Genomic DNA, 15,743 nt, shown 5'->3' with positions numbered 1-15,743 from the left:
GAGGGCCGCGATAGACAGGCGGTACGGGAATTAGATATACTCGGTCAGTCTGTCCGGGGTTAGAAGCCCCGGGATTTGGCAAGCCGGTTCTTACTTTTAAAATTGTGCGGATATGGCGAATATGAAGGGTGTGGTCGCCAAGAAAAACAAGATGACCAGGGTATCGTGCCCAGTTCCTGGCCCCAATTTCAAATGAAATGAAATGAGGTTTAACGTCGAATCGAAGCAAACTAGGTCATTTCGGGATTAACATGTGGTTAGAAATGAGGTTAAACGTCCAATCGACGCAAACTGGGATAAACATATGGTTCAATTTTATGTCATTAATTCGCTTGCGCGCAGGGGTCTTTAGCAGTGGGAGGAAACCGGAGAAGCCGGAGAAAACCCACGAAGTTGGACAGGCGAACCTACTGTTTGTCACGTTCAAGCGGAGAATCGAAACCACGCCACTTGACTCACTGACAGACCAATGATAGATCCCCTATGAGTCCAAGGAATAAAATAGTGGTGTGATGTAGTATAACCTGGACCCTGTTTCTCGAAATCTTAACAAAAGATAAAATCCAAATTTTAGTAGATACTTCAATTTTGATTTGCTAAGCACTAAAATCAGTCTAATATTATCCAATCAAATTACTAAAATTTGGATTTTATCGAACTACAACTACTTATAATAAATTAGGGTTTATTTTTAACGTCATTATAAAATTACGTCAAGTAAAAAGATATGGGTCAGTATCAAATGTGTGTGTTATTTTCCTTCATCGTTGATTTATGACAAGCTTAAATTATCTTCAGTGGTTTATGGGCTGACGCCAAATTTATATGTTGTCGTTTGTCGATATATTTCTCCTGGTCGTAAAATTGTATTAGGGAAATGTTTCTGAAAAATAAATACAAAGAAAAATATTAGCTTTCGAAATTATGATCTCTAAATTTAGAAATGAAATGAAATGGGGTTTAATGTCCTACTGTTCTGCTCCGACTGGGCTAATAAAGACGGGCATACGCCATACAGTGTGCTATGCGAGACATTTGGCCCGGACAGCGGCGCTACGGCCTACTCTTATATCGAATTCCAACTGCCAAGGGATCTTTTACGTACACGGCAATGTGTATAAAGGGTCTCGGTTTGTCGTTCCATCCGAACGACTATACGTTGTCCCTTCCCAGGTCCTCGGTCCTGCACCACTGACAAGGAGGAACGACGTGAGAAAATCCCGATGAAGTTTCTCGGCCAACGCAGGAATCGAACACGAGACCACAAAGTTAGCGAGCCAACGTTTTAGCCACTGATCTAAATTTGGAAACTCACGGGGTTTCTCTGATGGTCCACTGAACAATCTCGCCAAATTTGTTTTAAAACAAAGGTTCTTACTTAACACCGAATGAACTATCACTGGAAATTTGGAGAAAACCTGACAAGAACTGTAGTGTGTAGAGCTGTCAGAAGAAACATTGGTCGGGATAACAAATGAAATGAAATGGGGTTTAACGTCCTTACTCAGTACTGTTCTGCTCCGATTGGGCTAATGAAGACGAGCATACGCCATACAGTGTGCTATGAGGGAAACTATGCCCGGACAGCGGCACTACGACCTACTCTTATATCGAATTTCAACGCCAATCCGAACCACTATACGTTGTCAATTGTCAGGCCCGCCGTCTTGCATCACTGACAAGTGGGAACCACGCCTGAAAATCTGGATAAACTTTCACGGCCAACGCAGGATCGGCCGGATAACAACAATATTATACCATGACCCAGTTGACGACACAGTCAACACTTATTGAATACCCTTTCTTTCTAGTTGTAAATGCAGAAACAACCACATGGCCGACAAGAGCAAGGACACCATATATAAAATAATAAGCAATCGGAGAACTATCAAACCAAGAGAATGGTTGGCAAAGGATTTTTTGCAAATTGTCAAGTTACTAACTCAAAGGTTGTATATTTTATCTGACACGTATAATGTTGGGGATAATTTCGCCAGGGCAGCGGTTTTACACATAATACGCCCTATAATAATAATAATGTACATAGATTTAATTATACTTACATAATGAACACTGTCAGGATAATGTTGTGCTTCTAGACAGAAACCACCAAATTGTTTATAAACAGCACCGTTCTTGCCTGGTGTTTCTTTAAGGTTTTTACATGTATAAAACTGCATGCCTGGTTCCGTTGTCCGACATTCTATATACCGACCTGATGGCGGATGTTCTATTCTGTAATATAATGCAATATACATAATAGTGCTTATGTCACAATGTGGTCATTTTAATTTTTGCTGTGACTTGTGCAATGAGATATAGGTATTCGAATTCCAACTGGTTTGTCATACCACCAAAACGTCAAGCCTTAGAGTAAACATTTCCACAGCCAAATATGGAATGTGGTTTAATGTCCCACATTCCATCCCCCAAGCGACCTAACGAAGATGGACATACACCATGCAGTGTGCAATGAGGGGAAATTTGCCTGGACAGCAGTGCTGTCGCCTACTATTATTTCGAATTCAAACCGCCAATGGGTCTTTTACGTATACGCCGATGTGTACACTGGAGCTCGGGTTTTCGCCCCATCAGAACGTTTAGACATTGTTCCTTACCAGGCCCTACTTCCTGCACCAATGACATGGGGAAACCACGTTGGCAAATCTCGAGGAACTTTCTCGGTCAACACTAGGATGGAACCCCGGACCTCTGGTAAATGAGCCAGCGTTGGAATTCGATGTATGTAGAAGGCCGTAGAGCCTCTGTCCGGGAAAACTTTCCCGCGTAGCACATTGTATGGCGTATGCCCGTCTTCATTATCCCAGTCGAAGCAGAACAGTAGGTCATTAAACTCCATTTTTTATTTCATAATTATAACATTTAATAGGTCTACCTGGCACCAAGCTTAATCTCGTCCGATTGTTTTAAATTAAAGTTATTATCAAAACCTAAACCATCATTAACATTAGGCATTACATCTCCTAATTTAACAGGTTGTCGTAAATCCATCGATGATCCTTCTACACTCCTTATTTCACCTGAAATAAAGATGGAGCTATAATATAACTTACTACAATATATTTAAACGACTTCAAGAATATTTTGTTTACGGTTGGATTATATCTGAAAGTGATAGACTATAGCGGAACATGAAGGGTTATGCCAACGAACTTCGCCCTCTTGCTGTCATGAAAAGCTGATTCCGGTCCAAAAGGCTGTCCCCGGTGCAAAAAGAACGACTAAGACCCCACATGGTTGGCTATAGGGTAGTAATTTACTTATAGAACAACAGCCTTTACAAATTATAAAAGTATAGTCAGTAGGCACATTGCAGTTTGGCCACTACATGTAGGGGAATCTAACACGTAGAAATTAAAAATAAGGAGTTAGAAGCTATATTTATGGCAGTAAATTCTTTCCATAAAATTGTCTATGAGACCAGTTTGATGACGTACCTGTGGGTATGGTGTTTCTATCTAAAACTACGTATGATTCAGCTGGTATCATTACAACATGGTCGGATATATCGTTAGATGCCTGAAATTACAGTCAAATAAAATATAAGGGCTATGCGGGGGACGTGTTGTCCATAGCCTAGGACAGCATCCCCAACGTTAAACTAAAGGTCAGAAATATACTTGGTTTATAATGCAGTTATATCTAGGCACATAGGATAAAATTAGGCTTTTAGGACAAGCGAAAAGGTTGCAACCATATAATATATATATTGTAATTATGTACTTTTTTCTTATCCACACTCCAAAGCATTCCAGGTATTTTCAGGTATTAGATATGCTAAAGATAGTACTATTAAATACATGCTACAGATATGGTCAAATTGAATTGAGTTGGAAAAAGTGTGGGTTCTGGTGCCAAAGATACCGGGGCTACCATCGCCTTGACATCTTTATTGTTTTTTTAAGGATTGGTTATTCCTTTTAAGACATTGTTCCCAAGACTACAATGCAAAAAAACAAAACAAAAAAACTTCACGAATGAATGAAATGGGGGTTAACATCCTATTTTTCGGCTCCAACCGGGCTAATGAAGACAGGCATACGTCATGATGTGTGCGATGAGGGAGAATTTGTCCACACAGCAACTGAATTCCATCTGTCGAAGGTTCTTTTACCTACACACCAACCAAGGTTACACAAGACCTTGGTTTTTTGTCCCATCCGAAGGACTAGACGCTGCCAACACTAAGTCAACGCCTTACTCACTGAACCACCGGGGCTCCGCAAAAACGTCATACAAGCTATTAACTATACTTACATGTCCTGCCAAGTTAAAATAAGTATGGTTTGTTAAATTTATTGGTGTAGCTTTTGTTGTAGTAGCTGTATAATCCAATTTTAATACGTCATCATCTGTTAATTCATAGATAACTTTAACACTTAGCGCCCCTGGATAATTCTCATCACCATCAGGGCTGACATGGGTTAATATCAGTTGGTTATTATCAATTTTAGCATTCCAAACCACCTAATATAATACACGTAATATAAAAAGTATAATATAACATGGTATTCTATGTTTTAACAAAGAATAATTGATATTTATTGTTGTATAATATTATCATTACCAGTGACCAAGGTGCAATGGAGCTGGAAGTAGAATACCATTCTACTCAGTTGTAAATGTTTTTAACATCTTGAAGCCGGTATGCGAATAGAAACTAACAGTCATTTTCATTATTAGCAAATATAAGCGCTGTAAATTTTTTAGATTGTAATCTAGACCATAAATTATAAAACCTAGTTTAAATGCCATCTTGGTACATGGATAGAAACGGACGATTCTTCAAAAGTTGTCTTGAAACCTACAGGAAGAAACTGAACCGTAGATGGCTATTTTTACTAAACGTTTGGTCGATTTTAATAAGTTTTAGAATAATATGCTTTTTGATAAGACTGCTTTTGAAAGTATATGGGACAAAATGTCTAAATTTTTCTTGCAGTCAGGAATATTGTGTCGTTCATCTGAATTCATTAAATTACACAAATTTATTACCTTATCAAACCCAATTTTTCCCCCATGAAGACTATTTGGACCATTATTAACTGTCAGTGAATAAGCTATTCCATCCAATACAAACTTAGCACCCGCTATACGATTACCGTAACGACCAATCAACGCTCCAAAATACGGACTTCGTGTCTCATAACCTGTGAAAATAAAACATAAATATTAGAATTTTCACACAGTGTTCGCGGTTCTTTTCGATTTTGTGAGATATTACGCCAAAACTTCCCCTTTTCTTTTAAGAAACGAATTTGGACGACATTGATCCTAATAGCGTTGAGACTGGTGTAATATTGGTTTGCATACCACCTGATAAGTAATGATAATGGTTCTAATGACACTGATTGTAATGATAGTATTTGATACCGATTGTAATATATACGTATTGTGTATACGTATTGTAATGATAATGTCTGATACTGATTGTAATGATAGTATTTGATACCGATTGTAATATATACGTATTGTATATATAGGTATTGTAATGATAATGTATAATACTGATTGTAATGATAATTGCAATACCAATGCCAGTGATAATGTTTGATACTGATTGTAATGATATCGCTGGATATTGTTGACCGTAATGATATTGTTTGATTGGCTTTCAATGATTGTAATGTTTAAAAAGTACAATCATGTTGTTTAATAATGACTATAATGATAATAGTTTGTAATGATCATATTATTATTGCATTATACTTAATGAAAGGGGTTGATACTAATGCTTGTTAACAATCTTTCTTTGTTTAATTTAAATGTTACCTTCTATGTCATTGAATCCCAGACAAATATCATCAACTTTTCCATTTTTATCAGGAACATGTATATCTGTTATTATACCACCATAGTCTAATATTTTAACTGTTATACCATTTTTATTTGTTAAAGTATATCTGAATAATATGATACAAAAATATTCATTTATTACACATCCACAGGGGGTTGAGGGTAGGTCAACAATTTACTTAAAGCGAGAATTTCAAATTTTCTAAGAAAGTCAAACATAATTATTCTATGTCTTTTGCTCAATAGGTTATCAAATCACTATTATACGATCATGGGCTTTATTTCCCACCCTTAAAAATCTATGACACAGGAAATAACAACACAATTACCTCCCCTGTTTTGCTATTGACAACATGGGACAGCCATTTTCCAACGTTGGAATTTGAAGTTAAAAATGATATTTTTGCCAATTTCTCAGCTGGCAACAGCGAATTATAGGATTAATATGATTATTCTTTAACAAGGTAGGACTGTTTATGGATACCATCTATTTTAAGGCTTTATTTTAATACATTTTAATATATTCTAACCGTTACTTCTTGATAACTGACGTCTCCTGTACCTCTACATCGAACTCTCCCATTGCGTACTGATAACATCTCTTACAACGATTACAAAACGGCATCCGGGATTCGAACCAGATTTTTGTCGGTTTAGTGTGCAATGAAATGAAATGAAATGGGGTTTAACATCCTACTGTTCTGCTCCTAACCTGGGCTAATGAAGACGGGGGTTTAGTGTGCAAGGGATTGCAGTAAAAATGCATCATTTACGTATCTATTTGATGTCCTGTTTTCATAGGGAACCTGTTTGACCTATCGTGAGGAACTGCCCTTGTTCCATTATGTTTATAAGACGCTCTATCGGGGAACTGTTATCTTTAAAAGACACTCTATCGAGGAACTGTTCCTCAAACCAACTGTTAATAATTATCAGTTAAAATCTTTAATTTATCTTTTTACATATTTTTCTTTTATCATTATAGGTCTACTTAGGTATGTAGGCCTAAACGACTATATCGTTTGCTCAAAAATGTCAAGGTTAAATGTCGTTTTTAATGTCACTAAACCAAATAAAATACTGAGCCAAACCGGGAACCGGGTCAAACTGCGAGATCTGGACATTCAAACAGTTAGTGCGAACCTAGTGCCCTAAGCAAACGAACAATTGGGCCCCGCCCACTCATATAAATTTGCAACTATTAAAAATAGCAAACATATTCTATATATCCCTTCACGAGTCTTGTGCAATTCATCGTATCTATTATGAAGTATACCAAACACTATATATAGCTCTCTATTGGGCTAAAGGCATTGGCTTCTGTAGTTAGTTATACTGCACTGGCCACCATAAGGCATAACGGCCTTTCTAGGAATGAATGAATGAATGAAATAATTTTCAACGTCCTAGTTTTCTGCACCAACCGAGCCAATAAAGAGAGAGGTCTTTCTATTTCAGGAGCTTCATACATGCAGTAGGCTTACCTCTAGCCTACACAATCTTAATTCACCTCTGGTTTTCCATCGAGGTGAAAATTAAGAGTTGTATATGCCATTGTATATTATTTAATTTGAAGTTTTTTTAGATTATAGAGAATACCCTTTAAATAATATTTATTTTGGTCTCGATAAATAGTTTTATAGGCCTACCTTGCAACAACTTTTCCACTTTTTAATCTCCCAAAAATATCTGCTTTAATGGATCCCATGTTGACTTTGATTATGATGAAATATTTAACAATACTATGGGTAAGTAATGATATATCGTTATCAGGTTACTTTTATCTTCTTTTAAAATTTGACCCGACACATTATCAGTTCGCAAAGACACCACGGTCAAGGTCGTGTCTCTCATACATTGATAATATACCGTTATGTTTATTTAAATAGAAAAAAATATGTTGCGTTCGTGTTGTCACGTATAATCGATATCATTAATTTTTCATTAAAAACAATAATGACTGGAGAACTATAATATTGGATACCCATTGGCAAAATGGTAACGCATCAATGGTAAAATGTTTATTTTGTATTAAATATTGGATATCCAATATTTAAAACAAAATAAATATTTTATCCAATATTTAAGACAAAATAAATATTTTACCATTGATCCAATATTTAAGACAAAATCAACATTTTACCATTGGTACACGAATCGTGTACCATAATGCGTTTCAATGCCATTTGTAACAATTAAGAGACTCGAAGAACGAGACTAGACATATTGCACAAGTCATGTCAAACGGTGACGCCATGGATATTCTTATTCAAAGAGCATGCGCAATAAATAATATCGGTGTAGACGGGAATAACCAGACGCCAGAGATTGCCATTCGGTTGAGACTTCTGGCGTATTTCGCCGAACATAACTGATTTGAAATTACAGTAAAAATGGCAACGATTGAACGTAAATCAGTTTATATGCATTCATATTACATTATTGTATTCGTTGTGACCCGGTTGTGTCAATTTCTAGGTCCCAAATATTAGCAATGTGAGAGAGAGAAATGGTGTTTAACGTCCACTCGACACAAACTAGGTCATTTCGGGACTAACATATGGTTTAATTTTATTTCAATAATTCGCTTGCGCGTAGGGGTCTTTAGCAGTGGGAGGAAACCGGAGGACCCGGAGAAAACCCCCGAGGTTGGACAGGCGACCCTACTCCTTGTCACGTACAACCGGGGATTCGAAACCACGCCAGTCGACTCAATGACAGACTTTATGATACAGCGCGCGCACGCTAACCATTCAGCCATCCAACCCCCCTATTAGCGATGTAGCTCCTGTAACTACGGCTAATAATTATTTCGAATTCCAATGTTTCTTTCACGGGATTCAGTTTTACGTCTCACCCGAACGACTAGACTGTCCCTTGTTAGGCCCTCCGTCCTGCCCCTCTAATAAAAGGGGTAACCACCCCCGAAAATTCCAAGAAAATTTCTCAGACAACACCGGAGGCGAACCAGGTGGCTCGGTGAGAAGATCTGATTCACTAAAAAGATGGTCCCGGCCGGGTTACTGCCTTGTCAATGGTGCAGAACAAGGGCCTGAGGGACAAATTATTATCGTCCAATAGGAAGAAAAACCGAGAGCCCATGTACATTGGCGTGCACGTAAAAGAACCCCTTTGGCAGTTTGAATTCCATATATAATAGTAGATCATATATAGCGTCGCTGTCCTGGCAAAATTTCATTCATAGCGCATTGCATGGCGAATGCCCGTCTTCATTAGCCCAGTCGGAGCAGAACAGAGCGTTGTTCAATCCCATTTCATTTCATATGCTATTGTGTTTAAAGTTTAACGGTAAATACAGTGCCGGTAGCACGTACTGCAATGACCCTTGATTTGCCATTGGTTATTATCTTATTTACCTTCGATTTATTGTGTTGATCATTGATTGAGACACTACGCGTAGCACTAGTAGTCTGCTAGATTGGCCTATACGTGTCATTAATTTTGAGGCGTATGATTTTTAATACCGTTAATCGAAAACACAGTATCTCCAATTGCATAAGAATCATATGTATCCGACATATAAAATATCTCAACCAATAAGAACTCTACGAAAAAATGCCCTTTATAATTGTTTATGGTCACGTGTGAATTAACCAGTGAATGGCTTTCGAAGGCCCGGGCTATCACGATTAGAACTGTTTTAACTTATCAATGCGTTGATAGTCAATACTTGTTTGTCAGTTAACGTTAGCCCTACCGTTCATATCGGTAAGTTGTTGTAATTATATGATATCATAGTCTAACACACATTAAAGTAGATAAAGTGTATAAATTTACGATTAATTGTAAATAGGTCACTATGAAAATGTGCTTTCGGTCCAAGTCATATTAAGGGAGGCAACTCCATATAAATAAAAAAAAATTTAATCTTGCACAATGACATTTTTTCCCCTTATAATTTATATCTAAAAGATGTATTGTTCTATTTTCTGTGATTAGGCTTAGTCTATCTTGACTGTCATAAATCACCGATCGATTTGGCCTACCTAGTTCTACCTAGCCACCAAAACTTGTAAACATGTTCAATTGTGTTTGTTTCTTGATAAAACACCACAATAACGTACGTATAAGCTGTCATCATTTCGAAATTATACATTAAGCCACGGTGACTCAGTAAGTATGATACAAGTTCACTAATCAAGATGTCCCCTGTTGACCTCGGTGCAATGGCCAGTTCCCCCACCGTAGTTATGTAGGTTATTGCAAGGAAAAAAAAGAGTCCATTCGTTCAGATTCAAAGAAACACCTATGCCCAAAGGCCTACTCGTTGTCGGTCACGCCATATAACCTTTGACAGTTTAAAATTTGATGGAGAGAAGTCGTGACATATTCCCGGTCGGTACAGAAAAGTAGGGCGTAAAACTCCATTTCATTACGTTATTTTATTTAGCAGGTTGTGTAGTAGAATCTCCCTTACCATGCCTAAAATAAAAACATTAAAAACGTCAAAAAGATCTACACCAATAAGAAAAACTAAATCATTGATGTTGAAGGATTCGTCAAAGTTTGCAGAAAATATAAACAGCCCCGTTTCTCCTTATGATGAAGTAAACAGTATCATTTCTCCTGGACGTTGCACTAAATCACCACGAACCAGAAAAAATAAAATAACTTTGAAATCGAACTCGAGTAATTCCCAGAAAACCAGCGTTCAATTAAACGGTCCAGGTTTGCCTGAAGCAAAAACGTTAAAAAGAAGATCCACACGAACAAAACAATCAAACTGTAGTCAAGCTTCTTCTAATGTTAAATTAGACACTGCGAACACATCTAGAGTAAAATCAATAAAAACATTTCGGGGCTCTCTACGAACAAGAAATTCTTCGACATTGAAGTCAAAACATTTACCAAACGCAGAGAAAGAAAAGAGTCTATTTGATGAAGATGGCCCCGTTTCTGGTGCTGAAGTAAAGAGATCTGTTTCTCCACCTGTCAACCAAATTGGACCTCTCGTTGAAGTATACAGCCCAATTTGTTCGCAAGTTTCTCCATTAAAGATCGCCGGATCATCTGGCACCAAACCTTCACTGGCTGTCCAGAAATTGTTTAAATTAATCAAATCGAAATATTCGACTGCTGCTAACAAGGAATATGCGGCAAGTCTCAAACAGTTAATGGGAATTGAATTCCTGGGAATAAGATCATCTGACAGACGCGACATGAATAAAAAGGTAAATATCGATCATCATCATCATCTCCACCACAATTACCAACCCCAATGTTCCTCTTTAATTGATTCCCAGTTCCAACAATATGGTATAATACCCAGTTAAACATTTCTGATTGCAATTTGTTTGTAGTTTACGTATAATATCGGAAATCTAAAGTCTCTTGCGCCGTCACTCGATTTATATGGAAGAAGTTGCGGATTTTATGCAGCCGTAAGGGGTGGGGGCAGCATAGTGTAGTTGTGAGGTAATCGGGTCGCCGCTGTTCTGGGTTATATACACAAACCGGGATTATAATTTAGACCTACTATTGTTCAAGTTTTATTAATTAAGTGTGTCTGTGAATTTCAGATTTTTGAAGCCCATCCAATATTGATTCATCCAGATATATATCAGTTATTTTATTTATTATGGCAAGAAGAAGAAAGAGATTATCAATGTTTTGTATTAGATTATTGTGATAAATATATTAAACATATAAATCACCCAGACTGGAATGATCAAAATTTACAAGTACTTAAACATTTGATTGCAAATAAAAGTTGGTGGGAAACGGTCGACCAGTTGGCTAGAGGTATTGTAGGATTTTTAATTAGGCAATTCTTCCCTTTTATATTATTACAAGGATTAATTGAGTTCAAATTACTTGGTACTTCTTCGTATAACCAACAAAATGATTGGGTTGATACTAAGTTAAAAAATAAAAAAAAACAATCTCATTATTTTGATAGTTAAGGGGATAGTTTGGGTAGGAAGGGTGTGGAGGGTAGATGCTAAAGTCTTCGTATTTGTTGTTTGGGTCCCACGCTCTTTACTCCAATAATAGGGTCGCCTGTTTAAAAATGTGAGTTTTCACCGGTTTTCTCCACTGTTTATAACAACTCCCTCTCTCTCTCTCCCTCTCTCTCTCTCTCTCTATCAAGACAATACTGGATAATTTGAACTATATATGCCGGCCCCAAAAAATAAAGTACATTCAAAGCGTCTATTTACTAGTAGTTGTATTGTGTATGCAGACCTTCTGTAGTTGCATTGTGTTGTGCCTTAAAATAGTAGTGCCCATTCACTAATGTGTTTCTTTTAATTGTTAATGGCAGCTGTTAAAAACTTTTCTTTTATTGTAGTTGTTGGAATATTGGTATTAAGTGATAGAGAGAAGTATTCTCAACTAATGGATGAATGGATATCTGATGATAATATGTGGATTAGAAGAACAGCTATATTACATCAATTAAACTATAAACATAAAACAGATACTGATAGACTGTTTAGGTAAGATACTGATAGACTGTTTAGGTAAGATACTGTTTAGGTAAGATACTGATAGACTGTTTAGGTAAGATACTGATAGACTGTTTAGGTAAGATACTGATAGACTGTTTAAGTAAAATACCAGTAGACTGTTTAGGTAAGATACTTATTGACTGTTTAGGTAAGATAGACTGTTTATGTAAGATTCAAGTAGACTGTTCAGGTAAGGTACTCGATAGACTGTTTTGGTAAGACACCAGTAGACTGTTTATGTAAGATAGGTCAGTAGACTGTTTATGTAAGATATTGATAGACTATTTGTGTAAGATTGAATGCTGTTTATGTAAGATACTGACAGCTTATATATAGGTAAGATTGGATATTTTTTCTACAAGATAATGAAAGGCCACTCGAGTTACTACCATAAATATATCGCTTCCGTGAAGAATGTTTTCATGGGGACTTTTGCCTTCAGAGGTCCTTATGGTTAAAATTAACATAAAAAATAATTTAGAAAGCAGTAACAAACGCGTGTACCACATAAATACACTATAGCGTGGTATATATATAGGCCCTATACATTACATGTCATCATTAGGATTTTTGTTAAGCATATTATGAAAATATTATCTATAGCCCATCCATGGAATTACATAAATCAGTAAACATTACTATTCATTTTTGTTTCAGATATTGTTTGAAATGTGCAAATGAAAAAGACAATAATTATATCCAGAAAGCTATCGGGTGGGGTTTGAGAAACTATTTCCGTATTGATCCAGAACTTGTCAAAAGATTTATTTCTAAAAATCAGTTAAGACTTACCACCCTAAGTGTTCGGTTTGCATTAAGGTATGCTTAACATAAAGAACATTTTCCAACTAGCTGGAATTCAGAACGGAGAAATGTGAAATTTAAATGGCATGTCTCTCACCAAAAATTTATTTTGAATAATAATACCATATTTAAAATAAACTTTGTCTCACAAGTATCAGATGTCAAAACATTTTATACATCGTTTCCATGTCCGTGGTTGCATCCTTCAGCGATTGCGGCTACCGTTTTTAACGTATTTATTTCAAATTTGGAGTGAAGCACTTGGGCTGTGCTGTGAAATGCTAGACTTAATTAAACCTAATGATTTTTAATTCTGGTTTAAAGCTTTGAGATCGAAGAAGGGGACACGTTGTTGGTTTTCAGCATTATTGGAATTTTTGTTCACAAATATGCTATTATGTGTCGGAAAAGCTTGTGAACACCACGGTGGTCTTGAAGTATATTAGATGCTTATCAAATTTGTTCATCATCTACGTTTTCCTTTCGTATAAGCTACTGTTAATGACCATATTTATTTCGAGACCATGGCTGCTGTACATATCTTGTGAACTTTAAATGACCATAATTTCATGTAGGATAAATCTGTTTGAATAATATTTGGACCAGAATGTTTTTCAATAAAATAATTTCTTTAGTTTTATAATTTAACTTTTTACACGGCATGTTGGGTCATTTAAAAAAATACTGTGTATTATTATAATATTAAATACTTTCAACTGGAAGGTTAATCATATCATTATATCAATAATAATTAACGATCGTTGGCATTATACCTACATGTATATTTCATTGTTCATACTTTGGATTCCCTGAGGATATACTAAAGAAAAATCCCACAGTGACGAAATGCAGGGGGGTGCATAGCTCCACCCTGGGTCCACCCTTACTTTAGTCCAAATGCGAAACATCCAAAAAAAAGAAAAAAAAAAGGAAGCTCATAAACTGGGGCCTGTTTCACGAAATTTTAACTAAGATAAAATCCAAATTTTAGTAATTTGATTGGATAATATTAGATTGATTTTATTGCTTTGCCAATCAAAATTGAAATATCTACTAAAATTTGGATTTTATTTTTAGTTAAGATTTCGAGAAACAGGGCCCTGGAGAACAACTGGTAAAATATGTGGTTCTATTTTCTTGAGGATCTAAAATTTAATCAGGAAAAAGGTAGAAAATTGAAGTGAGGGATATAGTAGTTGGTAAGAGGTATTTAGTGGTATAAAGTTTTGGTCATCGGCCTATTTAAAAAAGAGTTTTACTAGATAAAGTTTTGATTAATATTTAGCACTAATCGGCGAATTTGGATTTTCTGGAATTACAGAGTCATTTTGCAGCAGTTGATAGACCCCAACCGTTCCTTATATTTGTAATTCCAATAACTGTAAATGTGGGCTTTATTTATATTTATCTATTTTATATACACATAATGTTGCTGAAATTCAGAACATTCAATTTTTAAATGTCCTTTTTTAAATAACGACATGAAGTAGATCGAGAGACTTCAAAATAATCTTTATGTATATAAAGAGCTGGTATCCTGTACGATTGCACAAGTATCAAAAATATACCGTTAAATGGATCAGTGAGTTTCTTATTCATTTTGCTGACACTGCTTCACACACACGTGGCTTTTTTAATTTTTACCTCTGTGTGGTTATAAAAGGGCCTAAATCTGTCGTCAAAGACGTTCAAATATTATCAATTGACACTTTTTTATAATTGGATAGACAGATCAATTATCGTTACACATTGGGTGAGTGTATTTTAAATAATATATCATATTTATCTTATGATTTTGTTATTTATAAAGATACTGATACTGCGGTAGTTTATTGTAATGTTATGGCGACTATGGTAATAGTCAACAACCTTTTTTTTTATCAGTTTATCTTAACGATGAATTTATCCGAAAAACGGCAAAGTTATGAACTTGTCCGTAGTCGATCCTATTCAATCGGCGACTGATCGCATCGAGAAGTTTGCGGTTACATGGAGCTCTAATTGAGGTCAAGTAAAGGGACATAACTGTTTATTTTGATCAAATTTACGACAGTTTGCAAGAGTAGCCTAAATGTTAGTCAAGCATACAAACCATATTCTAAATAGCGATCGTTATCTTAATATTTATAAAGACTACCTTTTTACGGAAATTGGTGAATAGGTAAAACCATAGATATCTATTGAATTTCATTTAAAATACTAGATTTTCTGATCGCTGATGTGTCAAGGGAGATAGCGAGGCATCGCGTGCCAATTTGTTTTTATCTTTAAAATAATTTTATTGGTTATAAATTCCACAACTATTTCTCCCAGTATGACAATACTGCATACGTTAATTGTTTTGTAAGAAACTATGTAGCCTTTCACTTATAATCTGTGAGAAAACATGAATGGTGGATCTTCAAATTGCACACGATGCAGACACTATATATATATGAAGAAGGAACCTTGGAGTCGTTTCTTCAACAAACCAGTGAAAGTTTTCTTTCATGTACATGCATGGTCTGTTTTACAGCAACCTATATTGTCAGCGAAGTGTTGAAATTTATTACCGGATTTTTAATTGCACTGACTGCCCTTTATCGTGCTGTTATTCTGCATTGTCATTTAGACTATTATAATATTTTAACAAGCCACCTAATTCACTCA

General features: G+C 35.9%; 2 protein-coding genes across 3 annotated transcripts; one reads left to right on the top strand and one right to left on the bottom strand.

Annotated features, from left to right (window-relative positions):
- Positions 1–661: 661 nt before the first annotated feature.
- LOC126820365 (galactose mutarotase) lies at positions 662–7,627 on the bottom strand. Its single transcript, XM_050548263.2, has 8 exons — positions 7,467–7,627; positions 5,794–5,924; positions 5,017–5,171; positions 4,279–4,488; positions 3,459–3,540; positions 2,897–3,041; positions 2,064–2,235; positions 662–883 (listed from the first exon to the last, which is right to left on the bottom strand). The coding sequence occupies exons 1-8, from the start codon at positions 7,523–7,525 to the stop codon at positions 803–805; spliced, it is 1,035 nt and encodes a 344-aa protein (XP_050404220.1). The 5' UTR covers positions 7,526–7,627; the 3' UTR covers positions 662–802.
- Positions 7,628–9,417: 1,790 nt separating this feature from the next.
- LOC126820368 (uncharacterized) lies at positions 9,418–13,197 on the top strand. Of its 2 annotated transcripts, none has more exons than XM_056100820.1 (5): positions 9,418–9,546; positions 10,232–11,009; positions 11,358–11,580; positions 12,131–12,278; positions 12,948–13,197. In XM_056100820.1, the coding sequence occupies exons 2-5, from the start codon at positions 10,257–10,259 to the stop codon at positions 13,117–13,119; spliced, it is 1,296 nt and encodes a 431-aa protein (XP_055956795.1). In that variant the 5' UTR covers positions 9,418–9,546; positions 10,232–10,256; the 3' UTR covers positions 13,120–13,197. The 2 variants fall into 2 exon arrangements, with proteins under 2 accessions (XP_055956795.1, XP_050404223.1); XM_050548266.2 differs by having other exon boundaries at positions 9,436–9,546; positions 10,229–11,009.
- Positions 13,198–15,743: the final 2,546 nt, after the last annotated feature.

This window comes from Patella vulgata, chromosome 5 (genome assembly GCF_932274485.2).
Source record: "Patella vulgata chromosome 5, xgPatVulg1.2, whole genome shotgun sequence".
NCBI classification, from domain to species: Eukaryota; Metazoa; Mollusca; class Gastropoda; family Patellidae; genus Patella; species Patella vulgata.
The sequence above is the reverse complement of the archived record's forward strand: the minus strand, read 5'-3'. Positions and strand labels throughout refer to the sequence as shown.